A 16,528-nucleotide genomic window follows, 5' to 3' on the forward strand; every position below is an offset into this window, starting at 1 on the left:
TGCATTTGGCGGATTCGAGATTCAGGTGGAGATGGCGGCTCAATTATTTGCAAGGCACAACCAAGCGCATAATTACGGTTCGCAAAATGAACACTAAGTATCTCACTGTATTCATTCTCATATAGGCATTGTCAATACTTCAATCATTCCAATTTTAAGTTAGCGAAAGAGACAGCAATCAATACAAAAACTGCGCGAATAATAGCAGGCCGTATACTAATGCCAAACAGTCTGCGATTTATCTCAATCTTGCCCAACGTGGGTTTGCTGGACATCCACAGTTGTCTTTTCCTTTCCCGCCGATAGCTCAGTCGCGGTATTTTCTTCATTGAGTTGAGCTGCAGGCTCTGGCTCAGGAAGCTCGCCACTGATATGACCATTGCAAGGTTTCTCTTCTGAACACTTGTCCACTTTGAACTCAGTTTTATCCTTTTTCGATGGGAAATCATCAGAGCACGGCCACTCTGTATCCACTTGATCCTTAGGTTCGTAAGCACGCCGGAATAGCTGAGCTGCTGGCAATACTTTGAACAGCATCATTCTCTTTTCGGCTTTCCCACCCGGCTTTTTCTCAGTGTAAAGACGAAGAAATTGATGCAAAAGGATGTTTATGATGAAGAGAGTGACAAAGACCACGCAGAGGACAATTATGCCAACCAGAGAAAAGGTTTGGAAGTTGGGGCTTGAGAGAACGAAATCACCCGCACCATCGAGAGGATCGCCATTCTCGTCTTGCATAATGTTGTTCAGTCCACTCCCCGCCTGATATGTCGTGGTGTCCAAGAGGACATTCCGTGTCAATACAAAGCTGCCCAGAATCAGACGCTTCAGATCGTCGGAAATGCTTGAAACTTCTGCGTTTATGACGCCGTTGGGGCTTGTACTTGCAGATTTAAGTGCCGAAAGACCAGCTCCGTTGCCCAAGTTCACCATCACTGGGACATTCAAAGCGCTTTCCAAGACACTGAGCAGAACCGGTTTAATCTTCATGCCTTTCAACCCTCTAAGGCCATAGATGTTGGTGACGTTTTGGGAACCGTAGGTCCAGCTGTCGTGCTGCCAACAGGAGAGGGCTGGTCTTGATCGCTTTATCCAAAAGGCTGCGTTGTAAGGGACTGAAATATTCTCCGTCCGAACTTCTGTTTCATACCACGGATCACCCCCCTGTTTAATGCTCGGTCTGTGGGCTGACCAAGCCACAACAGCGTAGGAAATATTTCCAGTCTGGAGGGACTGATTTGCTGCATTCGGATGAAATACGAACGTCGCTTTTGGAGCGTCTTGAAGAGCATATGGATTGATGGGGACAGCTAACTCTTCCCTGACATCATCCCATAAGCGATATACGTCCATGTTTGCGTTCGAGAGGTTTGAAATCCATCCATACTCGGTTGTACAAGAACCCGTAACATTTAATGCAAGGTCGGAACCGTGTTGGAGGCCGATATCGATCCCAGTGAGCGAGTAGGTGTACGAATATTGATAGACGTTTTCACCTCCCACTTGGCCAAGAAGGACTGGCTGTCCGATCTTCACACTGTCTGCCAGTGTACCGAGGGAAGCATCCACACTACCGAGGGCACGTAGATTTGCTGGAGAGAGTACCCCAAACCTTTCAAGTACAGCGGCCGTATCTTGATTCGAACTAGGATAGTAGACGGCACTCGGTCGTGCAGGTGCAACAGTACCGACTTGCATCAGCGAGGGTCCAACGATCCCCAGTGACAAGCTGCCACCGTAGATGATGAACGCCAGGGTGCAGAATATGAAACCGTAAACAAAATCCGATTGGGATCCAAAGTAATGTAATGCATATTTTGCCAGTTCTTTAAAAGCAAACCAAGAATCGTTGGAATTCCAAAGGGTCACTAGAGCAAGATGTCGCCGCCGAGTCGTTGCTCCAGGAAATACTATGGCAATAAAGCAGATGAAGTCCCAGAGTTGCACAAAAACCAAGGTCAGAATGACAGAGATGCCAGCTGTTAGGATTGTTCCGCCATAGGTGGTAAATGTTATGGCCCAAATGGCACCATCTTTGGTCGGTACGAAGAAGGAGCGGTGAAGCACATAGGAATCGTCTACCAGTGATATGTCAACCATTATGAGTTGATTGATTAGAACATTAGGTGAAGTGATTCTTGTTCGGAATTTTACATTATAGGAGTCTCATGTTACTGATATTGGAAACTTAAATATAGTCCTATCCTGCATGGCAGGATGAATTGCGAAAACTGACAGTGGACACTGGAATAGCCCAGTTACTGCTCGGAAGAGGGGCTCAACCACACCTCCATTTTAATGAAACGGCCAGTCTTGCATATTTCAGCTCTTGCAAATTCTATCTACTGCATCCATCCTTCCACTTGGCTCAATGTGACTGGTTACTCTTTGGAGCCTCATGCGTGCTGCCACGTCTTAGGCAGGACGCTTGCCAAATGGGGTCTCAATCTACAGAGGGGAAGTAGACGAGCCTCTAAAATTGGATAGAAAAGCGCCGATTCGGCTGTGCCAGACAAGGTTGCATCCATTTGAGATATGAAGAATCACGTATTGTTCAAAACGCGTACGAGTAATACCAGCTTTCGCCGCAATTCTTACAATCAAAACATTACTGAGTTCCCCGTCTCATATTCATTTCCGAATAGTCCGGGATAAGTCTTTGTCTCTTTTTTTTTTCTCACTCTCTGTCATGAGAATGTGGCCGCCATTGTGATCAACGGTTTCCTAGAAGCTGTCGCCTAGGGTGTTCATTAAGTGACATATGATACACAGGCAGTATGGATGCTTCTTTGCCGAATTCCGCGGATATGTACCAGACAACGAATTGATAGGCTATAAGTTTATGAGGCGAGGGTAACTGTGAGGCTTTATCATGAATAGATATTGAATGATACCTTGTTGCATCTCGCTGCCTAAAGCCGCATCTGTGCCCAAGGAGGAAACGAGTGAGAGAAGGTGTCACATTCAAGCCATATCGTCAAGAGGGACATGCTTTGGAATCATCGAGCTCTCCAATCAGACATGCGCACGAACATGTTTGTGTCAGTTCGGTTGTGAATTGCGACTCACCAAATATGACAGCTCATACGGATGGCGGATTGTACTTACACGCCTCATTATTTCCGCTTCATCTATCCCCTGGCATGTCTTGTGGGTCTCTGAATGCGGCTGAAAAGGTCTGCCCGCATACGATGATGCAAGGAGTACCGAATAACCTTAGCCCACGATGATCCGCCAAGAAAACCATCACCGAACCCTAATCTGATAGGTAGATGGAAACCTGAAGCACCGTTGTTGATTTAACCTATTTGAGACTCACCGTCGCTAGCTGCATGGCCCCGAGTGTGATTGAACAACAACTAACAATGCCGGATTCAGGTCCATGTCTCTGCAGGAGCCTGTCTATTATTGAGGTTCTTCGTGCAGTAGACTAAGTAGGCTTTAGACAGCGACTTATATGTAAGTTCGCGGAGGATAAATAATGATGTCTCACTTCAATGGCCCCCAACTTATAGACGATCAAATCACCCTCCTCATTCATCTCTGTCTGTGTTATCTCCGGCAGAACACACCCCCCAATTGATGCAATGTACAAACAACACCTCCTTTCACTCTTTGGCTTTTACGCCGCTTCTGTGACTCTCGCACAGTCGCCACAGTCGCTCTTGTCAGTCTTACAACAAAATGGGTTCTCAGAGTTTGCTCAACGACTTCAAGCAAGCGAGCCTGTACTTGCCAATCCTGGCATTATTGTATATGCCCCAAGCAATAGTGCTTTTGGTAGTGGTGTCAATGCTACTGTCACTCGCCGTCAAGCTGGCGCCGCTTCCGGCCTTGAGAGTTCGCTCTACTTTTCAAATACTATCAAAAATGAGTATATTGATCCCTCTGCTGGCGGTCAAAACAACACTTCTGCAAGGCGATTCCGAAAGCGGGCAGCCTCTCTAGGAACCGTCCTCGAGACGTTATATCAAGACCCATCAGTGCGCCTTGGCCCCGGGAATAACCAAACACTCGTGGAGAGGGGCGTTCCTTCTGCGTCGCTCCCATTCGTGTTTTCAGGCTCAGGGAAATACTCCAAAGTTACAGGTCCCGACATTCCCTTTGACGGTGGCGTTGTTCGTCCCATTGATGCGCTTCTTAGCCTACCAGGGAACCTGTCATCAACTCTTCAGACATTGGGCGAAGCCAAATTCGCTGCAGCATTACAACAAGCGGGCTTGGTTGAAGCTCTTGAAAACACAGGGTCCATTACTGTCCTGGCACCAAGCAATGATGTGTTCACTCTTTCCAGCACAATTACACAGGCCCAACTTGGGCAGGTACTGAAGGAGCATATCATTGTTAGCCCATCATTCCCGCTGTACTCACCTTGGCTCGTGGATGGACTGACTGTCCGCACTCTTGGTGGTTCCAATATCACTGTTGTAATCAAAGACGATGTTGCCTATTTGAATGGTGCCAGAATTCTGGGAGGAGATTCTCTCATTCAGAACGGCGTTGTCCACACTATTGACAAGGTAGGTTGCGTTCATTATGACCATGTTATGGTCTACGACAGTATGAATGCTAATGACTCTTGACAATAGCTTCTGAGTGGAAATATTCCCACCGTTCCTACCAATACTGCGATGATGACAAGACCACTGCCCTGGAAAGCTCTAACTCTCACATTTATTGGCACAGTTGTTGCCCGACATCTTCTTTTTTGAGCTACGTAGGATTGAGCTGGGGTTGAGATCACAGCCGAGGCCCTCATTTGGCGCATGTGGTTAACATAGGAATTCGGAGTCGTAAGATTACAACTATAGGAAGCTTTATTTGTTTCATGAATTATATTCTGCAATAGATTGAGTTCGAGAATTTGTGGACTCATGCCAATTAATCCCGTGACTCCCGAAATCATGTAGTTTATCGTAGTATTTTCTACTTATGTTCATCCTCCGGGTTTCTATTTCCAATAGTTTCCAATCTCTCGTATATCTTCTATTAAAGCAGGTGGATTATCCAACCCAGGGAAGTATCCGCCAAAGTCATGATCTATTTAGCTTTGTTAGTACATTTGGGGATATAAGTAACTTGAGCATAAATTCCCTACTTCAATAAAAGACCAAATTGCCCACGGTTTCAGCTAGTACGCGCGGCCAAGACTGGACATTGTATTTGAAGCCACTGAAGAGCATGGGAGCATCTGTTCGTGCCCTCGTATAATTGTATCGAAATCCAGTTTGGCCGAGAGGATTCTGAAAGTAGATGTATCCGGATGTCAAAATTGATTTAGTCAGATAATAAAGAGATATACTGCGAAGAATCTCATTGTGGGTCAGCACGGATGGGCTGGTGCCCGCCTTAGGATCCGACCCTGAAATACATGTGATTAGCTGTTGCTTCATCAAAGCGAAGTACACAAAAATGCCCATACATTCAATATACTTCTCGCCCATCCACACAAGCTGCCCAATAGGATTATCGTATAGCACAAGGCCAATATCATTAGGCTAACATTGAGTGAGTACGAACTTTGCGCGGTAGTATGATACAGCTTACCTTTGAACCTTCCTCACTGAAGTACCCGCTCCCCGTAGCTGACCAATTAACATATCTCTGTTCTTCGAATTGGTCAAGAGATGTGTTTAGCGTAATATTTTGAGCCTCCAGCTGTTCCGGAGTTAAGGGTAGAAAAGGCAATATAGCGAAGTGTGCAGCTCTTGCTGAGGTATTGAACCCATCAAACTGACCCCATGCCACACCTGAGCCCCAATCTGTACCATGAACTGCGTAAGTCTTATATCCTAAGACCTTTGTCATTGGAGTATTAAAGACACGAGCAGAATCGTCCACAGTCCAATTAGCTCCTGGGGCAGATGAAAAGGCGAAGCTTGGTAGTGATGGTACAATCACATCAAATGAAACATGTTTCCCAGTAGCTGTCTTTGCCTTTTGTGTGAGACTCTTTATGACTGGAATAAATTCGAGAAATGACCCTGGCCAACCATGGTAGAGAATTAGTGGGATAGCATCAGGTTCATTTGACTTTTCATGTATAAAATGCACATCGAGATTCTCTATTTTGGCTATAAAATGATTGTATCTTGAACTGTATATTATTAGAATGATGATTAATAAACAATATCACGTTTCATAAACTTTACCTGTTCATTGATTCTTCTTCTTTGAGCCAATCAAAGTCGACGAGCCACTGGTTTCTAAGGGCTTTCAGAGTCTCTAGACTGATACCAGCTTCATTTCCTGGATATTGAGGGATTGTACCTGGCAGCTCGGTATCTCGTATACGCTCTAGCATGCGAGGTACACCATCGGACAGCCTAATAGTAAAAGGCTGCAAATCATACGAATCATGACTGCAACCGGCGACAGATGATGCAGCAGTCAATGTGTAAAAATATAAGAAGGGAAGGGCAATCAATTTCATGATGGAGGCGAGTAAGTATTGTCTTAATATTCAGAGACGTGTAAATAAGTTGGTTTTGACAAAGGAACTGTGGAAATAGCAGCTTGTTTCTTGAACACAATTTCTCTTAATATATATATACATAATGATTTCTACCTATAGACTGCAATGTAGGCCTTTCGATTTCATCCCGTTGTATCTCGGAATAAAAGTCCGGCGTTTGCATCTGATCCATTGGAGATAGAACATTATAAATGCGAAAACTTCAGCTGAAGCGCTTACATGAGGCTACATTCTGTGATTGTTATATGCTGATTATGAGATACACGGCGGGTTTTGCGGTAATACCTTGCCACTAGCGGCAATATGCGGCAATATAGAACTCGCTGAATTCGTCACTTGTTGGGACACTCGGCTTTATCCGGCATTATTGATGTTTAATCTCCTTATTGAAAAGAAAGTTTGAATCTTGATGTTTATAAGACGAGAATAGTTTAAAAACTAAGAACGCGCATTATTGTGGCTGCGACTAGGGCATGTCTACCGTTCTATGCTATGCTGGTTGCCTTCGAGGCAAACGGAATGCCCTAACACTTACCCTTTATTATTCTACCTGAGATAAACCGAGGCTCGGATTATAAAAATACTACTCAAATGAATGTTTAGCGCTTATGGAATAATTATTGACTACCAATAAAAAATCTGTAGAGCTTGCCTATGCATTAAGCTCAGCATGTTGTCTCGTCAAAGTTATAAATGAGGCACGGTCAAAACCCAAGATGGGGAGTCGTATGCCGCTGCAGGTAATGAGCGTAGAGAAATGAAGGCTTCCAAACCAAGATATACCCGTGCGATAACATAAAGAGTCCCTCCAATGCAGCATAAGACGTAAATAAGGATGTGGCTCCTTTTACGTTCAGCGCCTTCCAGTATGCCGTACCAAAACCACCATACTGAGCCAGAGAGGTGACCCAAGAGGTTGAAGAAAGACCACAAAAGTCCACTAAACACAATGTAGACGCCGGACATTCTCCAGAACCAAGACTCAACATTAGTGGGGAATTGTTCGTTCCAACCAGCCACATGAACAGCGCCGTACACCGTGCTGGAGCACCACAAAATAATGCCCATTAGATGGCCCTGCATATGACGTAGCAGATCATCTCCCGGCCAATTTCGAGGACGTTCAACCACAAGCTCTTCTGATGGGCACCACCAACTCTTATTTGAACTGGCCTTGACGTGCTCACTTGGTTTGTGGCCTCTTGGGTGCTGACTGACTTTGTCCGGCATTTCAGGATACAATCGATAAGCCTCCCGGTATCTTAGTTCATCTTGATCACAGGGAGGGATATCGAGCCGTTCTCTAATGGCCGGGTGTTGTTCAATGGCTTTGCATGCAAGCTTCCACCTCTCAATTCGCATTTCCGATGGAATGGTCTTGTGAACAGTTTTGCTGACAACTTCTTCATGGTGGAATGTTTGTGCTGATAGTTCAAGCCCTTTGCGCATAGTGATACGACCATTTGCTGGAAACCTGTCGTCTGAGGGCTCCGATTCGTCAATAAGTTGGATATCCCCTTCAGAGCCTTCTTGATCGCTTCTTGGGGCAATTTTCATCCCGAGTGCTCCCGTGTCCAAGCTTTCTTGTGACGCTGGAAGACCAGGGGTGTATAAGACTCCAATCATTTCCGTCTTAACACCCAAGTCACGTAAGACGTCTCTATTGACCTTGTGCTCTGCGCTGACTTGACTGGACATGTACATGAAAGCACATATGGGTCGAGTCCATTCCCCTCTGAGTATTGTTGGTTCTTTGATCCATCTTGGCTTATACCACCAGAGAGCATAGTTTATCAGCGCACAGACGACATGGCCTATAGTATTCGTTTCGAGCGGTGTCAACGGCAGGCCAACTGCGACTCGTACGGCAGCCTGCACTACCATCCAGCTGACCTGGAAACAGCAGATGAGTTTCCCTGATCCGTCTGTCTTGCTTTTATCTTTAATATCTTCCAGCGAAATGTCAGGTAGCAAGCCACATTTAGCAAGTAGCTGGATTCCTCGAGGGGTTACATGAAGGCGCCGTTGAGGGATAAAACGTGGGCCGTGCATTTCGGGGGTATCCATATCAAATACGAATCCACCCATTCCCGCATAGAACCCATGAACCATCGTCGACTGTGGATTTCGACCGTTGTTGCTCTTCTGTCGGAAATGATTAGCAATTGACATCACAATAGCCCAAGGTCTGAACAACCTCCTAGATAAATTTTGTCAATGTTCGAGCAGAAATAAACTGGCGCCAAGCCGCCCAGATAACAAGCTCAGGCCCAAATATCCCCAGAACACTCCATTTCAAGTATCTATACGTGTATTCGATATCGGTTTCGCCATGCGGTGGAAGGTCTAAGTGGAGAGCTGACCAAACGCATAAACTAAAGGTGAGGAGACATGAGAATAGTAGCGAAAGCGTTCCGCGACCGTCTGGATTTGGCACATAACCAACAAACGTGGTGTTTATAAATTCAGGACGTTGTATTTCCATGGGAATTGCTAATGCGCTCAACGCAAGCTTGGAAAAAGGTAACAGAACTTGGAGATATTCTTCGTAGCGATTGAACGCTCATTCTTGGGAACCGACAAAAACATCTCGTAGGCAAAATCCAAGGAGCGGAGTTGACTTTGATGATTTGAAGCATCTTGCAAAGGGCCGATCCTTCAGAGGCATTAGGTGACCTCTACCCAACCACATACTGTGTGGCTGCGGGAGAACGGCTGCTCCCTCGCTTAGTTTCAAGGTTATTTCAGGATGGGTTTCAGAAGGTACACGCACACGTTGATTGGGGCAGTTTTTTGGGGGCTGAAGTTTGCTAGCTGCCATTGGAGCCCTTAGCGCTTTGCTGACTTAACAGAGGGGATGAGCGGCTAATAGACAGTTATCTGCTGATAGTTCACTCACGCCGACAATCCTTCATTTTCTCTTCTCAAACAGCTGCACTGCAGTCACCGGACCCTTTTCGCGAACAATGTCTCTCCGGCGAGGGACATTGGAATCCGTTTCTCAATTAAGTATGGAAACGAATCCCCTTATGAAACAGAACAAGGCAGATCATCTCTTGTTAAGAGTGCCGAAGTTGTTGTATTTCCACGAGATACCTAAGTGGCAACAAGACAACGAATTTCTTCTATCAGGCTATAGGTAAACTAATTACATAACTCCTTATAACATGAAAAGCTTTAATTCATAGTGTAGGCCTACGTCTGGCTCGACCCTGGGTTTCCTACACCGGCATACTCTATCTACATAACCAAACGATCAACATTTATTCCCATTTAGTTGGGTGCATAGTATTCTGTATACTGCCATTCTACTTCTACTGGAATTATTATCAGTTCCAGGTGAACGCACAAGTTGATGACGTAGTGGTAATATCCATTTACTGTCTAGGAGTTGCCGTCTGCTTTGCATTCTCAGCGACGTGAGTAGAGCTCTCCAGCCCCCTATTCATGTTGTTGCTAATCACTTTTCAAGATTTCACATCTTATGGAATCATAGCCAAGCTCTTACTTCATTCTGGAATAAATTAGATTATCTTGGTATCCTTGTTTTGATGTGGGGTGCCGGTATTCCGACGATTTACTACGGCTTCTTCTGCAACCAAAATTTACAATGGTTTTATTGGATGACTGTAAGTTGGCCACCGATGTTTACCTCTTATATGGGCTAATCTTTCCTAGACGAGCGGCACTGCACTAGGTTGTGCAATAGTTACATTACACCCAAGCTTCATCTCTCCGCAGTTTAGACATTGGCGTGCATGCTTTTATGGTGAATTTGGGCTGAGCTCTATTATATTCGTTGTTCATGGTCTCATTCTCCACGGATGGGAACTTCAAAGGGCACATAGGTCTTTAAATTGGATGGGTTGGATGGCCACGTCTAATCTTACGGGTGCAGTCATTTATGCAGCCAGGGTAAGGTTATGCTTGGGCTACTGTTTGGAATTCATATTAACTTTACATAGGTCCCGGAGAGATGGGTTCCACACAAATTCGACATCTTTGGTGCCAGCCACCAAATTCTCCATGTTGCAGTCATTATTGCTGCTGTTATACATTTCTGTGGCTTACTAAACGCCTTTTCGATTATTCGTTCCAAAGTTGACACATGTGTCAACTGACAGGACTCAAATGTTGCGGGATTGATGGGCGCGATGCGAGTAATTGATCCATTATTTATCAGATAAACATCGTTTATTAATTATGTAAAACGGTTGGAAGAACCACTTTATGCAGGTTTCGTGATTGAGTTTTATTTTTTACAAGTTGTAGTGAAATAGTAGACAGGGGCCACCGTATCATGCTAAACTACCGTTCTGTATAGATATTGTTCAACAGAGAAGCGTTCAAATTAATTTACTATAGAGGTTTGAAGATCTATGTTTGACCTTGACAACCAACAAGTAGATAGGCTTCGTGGGAGTATCAATATTACGCGTGGTCTTGGTCTGTCCCAGTACCACCGCATAATCGAACCTGGTAGTGCACGGACGGCCATGGTTCAGCTAAGTGTACATGTATTCGACAGCGATCAACCCGTGGCAGCATTTACAGTGGGTTTCGTTAGGATCTCTGGGCCGATTCTATCTATACACTCGGAAGTCCGTGCTTCAGCATGGCGTTGCAGTAGCCTTGCAGTAAGGTGTTGAGATCTTGGATCAACGGAACAGTGGGTAGGTCTGATACATGAACATACAGGGGTAAGCAGCAGAGCGCACTCATCTCCACAGCTAACATCGTATTTCTATCTAAATCGCCTTTTCCATGTCAAGAAATCTTCATGTATTTGCATACTGAAGCTCCATGAACGCAACGTATAGCTGAAGATTTATTACCATGACATTTATATTTGAATAAAACCTTGTCACTTAGGATTCAGCCTACAGTAACCAATCTTCGTAGCATTTCTTTACTTTTAACCAACAAAGCACTGCCGCCCTTAAGATTAGTTTCAGTTATGTTTATCCACGATTGACTAGCAGTCATTTACATAAATATAGCAACGGTCTAGTTTTGACCGACTTTTCCCTTTAGACGCATTTCAGACGCCTGTACATGATGACAAGATATAAAAATTAATGGGTTACGTACCTTTAAATTGTTCACGGCTATGCCGGCAGCTTCGGCCATAAGGCAATAAAGCCGAAGCAGCCGGATCAGATAAACTCGGAACTTTTTTTCCATCCGTGTCCGTTGTAGCGATAGGCAAATTAGGATTATATTATGATTGTATTGGTAATGATATGAGTGAGAGTTAAGTTACGCAGGCATACCCTAGCTATCAGAAAGTGGACCTATGTCTTCAACATTGACTGGCTCCTTTGATAGTGAAGGCCCAGGTATCTTGTTGGGGTTAGGAAAAGAGTTGTCATGTCTCCATCACTTGGCAAGGGCTCAGTTAACTACGTAATGAAAGCGCGTGGGACTTTTCGTCTAGGAGCATGAAATGTGAGTTCGGGTTCATACGGCTAAAGTCCTAACCACTCAAATTAATGAAATGGCGTATTGCGTATTCAAGGAGAGAGCCAATTGCTGAAGTCTATCAGCGCTCGATATCTAATCACGCTGGCAATTGGTCCAAGTGGTGTGACAAGTGCGTATCCAGAACTCGGTCTGAGCGTCAGCAACACTAGTACCGCATTTTTTACCCTTATTAGAAAGGGAAACCCTAAGCTTATGTCTGACCGAACCACAAAAGGAATCCTCTTGCCTTTTTGAGGTTGGTAATACAGGTCTAACCGACGGAAACGCTAAACTATAAGAGTTAATTTAAATAAACTACATCCTTTTGGCTCATGCGGTTTATCGAGAATCTCCATCGTCTTGTGGCAACCAACAGTTGAGAGCCTAACCCATGTATCTTTCGATTTGAGCTTCCTTATTGAGAAGATGAGATTTTAAACTAGTTACAGGGACATATAATCCAAAAATGTTCTGTCTACGACGTAACACTTTCCGCATTCGAAGTACGAGCCAAGACTGATGGTGCGTAGTATATATATTATGAGCATATCCTTTCCTTTCTGAGATGATTCGACATTATGAGCCATCCATTCATACATTCCTATTTTGTCTAATTAAGCGTGATTGGCATAAATTCCAAATGGCGACCAACACTTATTCAAAGGCGAATTTCCTCCAGTTGCTAGGCCTATTCAGTTCTGGCGTCCTTGGACAGGCCTTGAATAAGCCTGTTTTGTTCACTGATGGATTGTCCCCTCATGTCGACAGTGTGTTTTTCCAACACTTGACCCCAACTCAAAGTACGTGGGATCAATGGGGCTGGGGATGGATCCCGCAAGCTTGCTTGTCCATTGTCCAAGGGACTTCGTTTAGCCCCTATGACATTGAAGTCTACAATGTTCACTACACCGATTGCGCTAGCGCAGTTGTGATGTGTCGACATAATCAGGCTCAGATGTCGATCATCAACATGATCGGTAAGACCCTCCATCGAATCAAATAGCAGGGGAATGGCTTTCTCTAATCTATTCATGTATTATAGATGCTTTTGGTCGTGTCCCAATCCATGACCGCCAGTGGACGCAGCACATTCTTGCGCTCCCAGCAAGCTCCTGCAGTGCCGGTACGGGTGGTGCGGTTACTACCTTCTACGGACCTTGCTATATTCCCTCCGTCTTTGTCCATGAGTTGACCCACACCTTGGATGCCTATGTCAACGATCAAACTGGATCAACCGGTTCCGTTCATGTGTACAGCACAACACCTTCATACCTGAACTCCGTCAACCAGGATTCCTGCGTTCCTGACGATTACGCAAACCACTGTAATTCTTCCAATATTCCTGTTCTCTCTCCGTTTTGCGGACACTGACAATTCCTAGCTCCCCAAGAAGACTACGCCCAAACATCTGTGCTTGCTCTCTACGAAAAGGTCAACCCCGGAGGCCTCGATCCTATCGGAAACTGGCGTTGCTTGGTCAACGCCAAGAACAACCTCGACAGCATCATTGGTCAAGAATTGACTCCCGGTGGCAGCTGCACTCACCGTTGGGCTGATTCAGCAATTGTTTGTATGGGCCCTGCAGCGGGCTGCGCCTCTTCCAAGAGAGGCTTTTCGACCAGAAGGGGCGCGAGGGTTGCAGGCCCGAAGCCAGAACCCGCCAACAAGAAGGGCGATCCATTGGTTAGCAACCTCACGCCTGATCTGGCCAGTGTTGCTAATGCGAAGATTGATGACTTTTCGCATTTGGTGAGCAACCACACTGCTAGCATCGAGGCGACTATCAGGATCAATGCCTGGAACAAGGCAGCAGGCAAGGCAACAGTACCAGTTCCAAAGGCCTAAACCCAGTTTTTTGTGCTGGTATTGATACAGATTCTTTGACTGAGTTCTTCAAGGATAGCAAAGTTAGCTACTGCATATATAGTTACTATACATAATAACTAATCATTTAAATAAAAGCATAGTTGCTTCTATATGACATCCTAACGAACTTGTGGTCATGATCGAAAGAGGCTTGGGCGTATATCCTTTCTTGAGCTGCATCGTGGATGCTGGGATTTAGCTAATTCTATTATTTATAGCTGCCAATACCTGAGTTTTTCCACGGGATAATATGCGGTTCGGGGAAAGGGGGAGGAGGGAGATGACCTTCAGCCACATATTCCTGCATCGGCTGGTTATGTCTAGTTTGCGAGTCTCACCCAAAATACAGTGAAGCTATCATTGGTTCTCTTACTGAGACGAAACTAAGATATAATGATAACAAGAAGTCACTTCAGCCCGTTTCTATAGGCATGGAAACACTTTGAGAGAGAGATTTCCGGATATTATGCTAATTCAGAGTACCCAATACTTTTATTATGAGCGAAAACCCAAAAGCACCTAGCCTGAATAAGGAACCTTCATGGATGAAGTGTGTCAACCCTTTTCAATTGACTGCACTGTCCAGCTGGTTCACGTAATCCTGAATTGTGACTTGTTCTGGGTCATCCGTCATGAACGCATGTTCAATATAGTCATTAGCTATGTAAACTGTTAGCCACATCTGCTGTTTCAAATATCAACGCACGTATGCAGTATATGAAAAGATTGGGTATACCATAAGCTTTCAAATCGTTCCAAGCATCAACGATGGTTTTCAACTGCCGCTTCTCCAGTAGCATGGGCGGAATAGACTGCTTTTCATCTTGAAACAAATCGTAGAGGGTCTGAAGGTCAGTATTCATTTCGGCCCATGCCCCCTGAAGCGCTTCAAGCGTCTCAATAGCAGGTTTCATAACGTTGAGAAAGCCTGTTAACTGGGTCTGTAGACGAAAACTTCCAGATTAGTTCATCTCATCAAAATCTGTAGGATTCAGCTATTAGCTGTTACACACTTACCCCCATAGATGATATATCCCCTTGCAAACGGCAAGCCGTTTGTAATTTTTCTTTGTTTGCATCCAAAAGTTTCTGAATTCCTTCCATGGCCGCCTTCAGTCGGTCGATGTCAGCCGAGCCCTTGAACATTACCACCGCAGAAACAATAGCCCCAACATACGGGCTATTGCACGGCAAAGATTTATTTCTATATTAGCGAGATTCAAACTCACATAATACAGGTTAATGATGCTCTTACACGTAAACATAAATTAGGGACTTTTCCATCTTTTGGAAATCTGCGAATGCGTGTTAACTTAGTATCGGTATGTTTCTCTGTGAGGAGAGAAACTCACCTCTGTCAATTTGTGTTCGTAGATCCTCAATCTCTTTCAACTCTTTGTTGATTTCGCTTGTTAAATGTTCAACATCATTGCCCTCCTTTTCCAGAAGTGCCTGTAGGGTTTTCCCATCTTCCCCAAGTGTGTTCTCGTAGCCCTTGCAGTTATCGTGGAACGTACTCAGGGCAGCCAGGGCCTCTTTGATATGATCCTGTATATCCTGAATCTTTTTCTGTTCCTCTTCAATCGTTCCTTTGATAGCATTGGCTAGATCATCAAGCGTTTTCTGGTCGGGATCAGGCTTACTTTGCTCGTCATTGTACTTTCCAACCCATTCTAACATGCCTTGGTAATACGAGCTGCTCGATGTTCCGCCAGCCATGGTAGCGTATGTCTTGATCTGTCCTGAGAGATCAACAAGTTTGTCCCAAGTGACTTCTTTAAACTGTGTACAATCCTTGGATATCTTTATAAGAGAATACTTTTGTTAGTAAATCCATTTTGCTTTTAGAGGGAAGCTGTAATTAGAATACCTCAGTATAGGTTTTGAGTAGATTATCTATCTCATCCCAGACTTGATCGGTTATTTCCTCCGTGGTAGTAAGTCCCAAAGTTTTGATATAGGAGTCGCGGTTAGTTGGGAGCAATTTGCCCGTCCAAAGAAATCTACTGAATGCCACCATCTTGTCATGATTCAGAATGAACGTCTTGTCATCATCATCGGCAGCATGGATCTTGATGGTCAATTGCTGCACCTTATTGTTGATGAACATGCCTTTGGGGAACCAGACCTGTGGGTCGTCAATCGGCTTTGATGGGTCGAAGTCAGCCATGATTAATGGCAGAAGAGGTTGATGTGTTGTATATATTGCCACGAGGAATCCCAAATGAAGAATCTATCCTGTGCTGATGATGGGAAGAATAATTGAGAGGCAGAAAAGATAGAGATAAGACGTTCTTGGCTTTATATACCTGGAAATCTTCTTAGTTATTGTATGCTTTCGGCACTTTTACATCGTCGATTATGTTGATATATTCTTAGGGGCGTTTGGTGAGACTGTTCAACGTTGCTCACTTTCACTTTCCCCTCTCTGTTTTATCTTGTTTGTGAGTCAATCATCATTCCGATGGGATAAGATCATACATGTATGCTTCAACCCTCTTCATACAGCGTACCGCGCGTAGCAAATAGTAGGACATACGTCACACATGTAACGACAAACACGACCTGGCGAAACTGCACTCAGGTACAGGCACTCTTGCTGATTGAACTGTACTTTCATCATCTCAGTCCTATCAAAACAGGGGTTTGCAATGTTTAGTATATTGAAGATAGCTAGCAGTTGTTATAATCGTTCTCCACTAATTCAGCTGACTCTAATCCGTA

At 44.6% G+C, this 16,528-nt stretch overlaps 7 protein-coding genes across 7 annotated transcripts; 3 read left to right on the plus strand and 4 right to left on the minus strand.

Annotated features, from left to right (window-relative positions):
- Positions 1–100: 100 nt before the first annotated feature.
- M431DRAFT_505308 (hypothetical protein) lies at positions 101–2,137 on the minus strand. Its single transcript, XM_024918614.1, has one exon. The coding sequence runs from the start codon at positions 2,098–2,100 to the stop codon at positions 244–246; it is 1,857 nt and encodes a 618-aa protein (XP_024777409.1). The 5' UTR covers positions 2,101–2,137; the 3' UTR covers positions 101–243.
- A 1,450-nt stretch (positions 2,138–3,587) lies between these two features.
- M431DRAFT_491972 (hypothetical protein) lies at positions 3,588–4,712 on the plus strand (the record flags this gene model as incomplete). The annotated part of the gene is made up of 2 exons (XM_024916957.1): positions 3,588–4,520; positions 4,590–4,712. 2 exons carry the CDS (start codon positions 3,588–3,590, stop codon positions 4,710–4,712), a joined length of 1,056 nt encoding a protein of 351 aa, XP_024777410.1.
- A 387-nt stretch (positions 4,713–5,099) lies between these two features.
- M431DRAFT_491973 (hypothetical protein) lies at positions 5,100–6,433 on the minus strand (the record flags this gene model as incomplete). Its single annotated transcript, XM_024916958.1, has 4 exons — positions 5,100–5,362; positions 5,423–5,498; positions 5,548–6,091; positions 6,153–6,433. The coding sequence occupies 4 exons, from the start codon at positions 6,431–6,433 to the stop codon at positions 5,100–5,102; spliced, it is 1,164 nt and encodes a 387-aa protein (XP_024777411.1).
- Positions 6,434–7,116: 683 nt separating this feature from the next.
- On the minus strand, positions 7,117–9,080 carry M431DRAFT_517376 (hypothetical protein). Its single transcript, XM_024920329.1, has 2 exons — positions 8,673–9,080; positions 7,117–8,620 (listed from the first exon to the last, which is right to left on the minus strand). Exon 2 carries the CDS (start codon positions 8,585–8,587, stop codon positions 7,163–7,165), a length of 1,425 nt encoding a protein of 474 aa, XP_024777412.1. The 5' UTR covers positions 8,588–8,620; positions 8,673–9,080; the 3' UTR covers positions 7,117–7,162.
- Positions 9,081–9,486: 406 nt separating this feature from the next.
- Positions 9,487–10,596, plus strand: M431DRAFT_491975 (hypothetical protein; the record flags this gene model as incomplete). The annotated part of the gene is made up of 5 exons (XM_024916959.1): positions 9,487–9,614; positions 9,664–9,894; positions 9,948–10,104; positions 10,154–10,390; positions 10,441–10,596. 5 exons carry the CDS (start codon positions 9,487–9,489, stop codon positions 10,594–10,596), a joined length of 909 nt encoding a protein of 302 aa, XP_024777413.1.
- A 1,982-nt stretch (positions 10,597–12,578) lies between these two features.
- Positions 12,579–13,783, plus strand: M431DRAFT_491976 (hypothetical protein; the record flags this gene model as incomplete). The annotated part of the gene is made up of 3 exons (XM_024916960.1): positions 12,579–12,915; positions 12,981–13,262; positions 13,320–13,783. 3 exons carry the CDS (start codon positions 12,579–12,581, stop codon positions 13,781–13,783), a joined length of 1,083 nt encoding a protein of 360 aa, XP_024777414.1.
- Positions 13,784–14,369: 586 nt separating this feature from the next.
- Positions 14,370–15,974, minus strand: M431DRAFT_78040 (hypothetical protein; the record flags this gene model as incomplete). The annotated part of the gene is made up of 6 exons (XM_024922642.1): positions 14,370–14,464; positions 14,541–14,745; positions 14,822–14,984; positions 15,060–15,099; positions 15,157–15,607; positions 15,675–15,974. 6 exons carry the CDS (start codon positions 15,972–15,974, stop codon positions 14,370–14,372), a joined length of 1,254 nt encoding a protein of 417 aa, XP_024777415.1.
- Between the last annotated feature and the right edge of the window lie 554 nt (positions 15,975–16,528).

The sequence above is a fragment of the Trichoderma harzianum genome (assembly GCF_003025095.1).
Source record: "Trichoderma harzianum CBS 226.95 unplaced genomic scaffold M431scaffold_3, whole genome shotgun sequence".
Taxonomy (NCBI): domain Eukaryota; kingdom Fungi; phylum Ascomycota; class Sordariomycetes; order Hypocreales; family Hypocreaceae; genus Trichoderma; species Trichoderma harzianum.

Excerpts from the sequence above, each read along its gene's own strand:
- M431DRAFT_505308 (XM_024918614.1), bottom strand. The coding sequence starts at position 2,100 with ATGGTTGACATATCACTGGTAGACGATTCCTATGTGCTTCACCGCTCC.
- M431DRAFT_517376 (XM_024920329.1), bottom strand. The coding sequence starts at position 8,587 with ATGGTTCATGGGTTCTATGCGGGAATGGGTGGATTCGTATTTGATATG.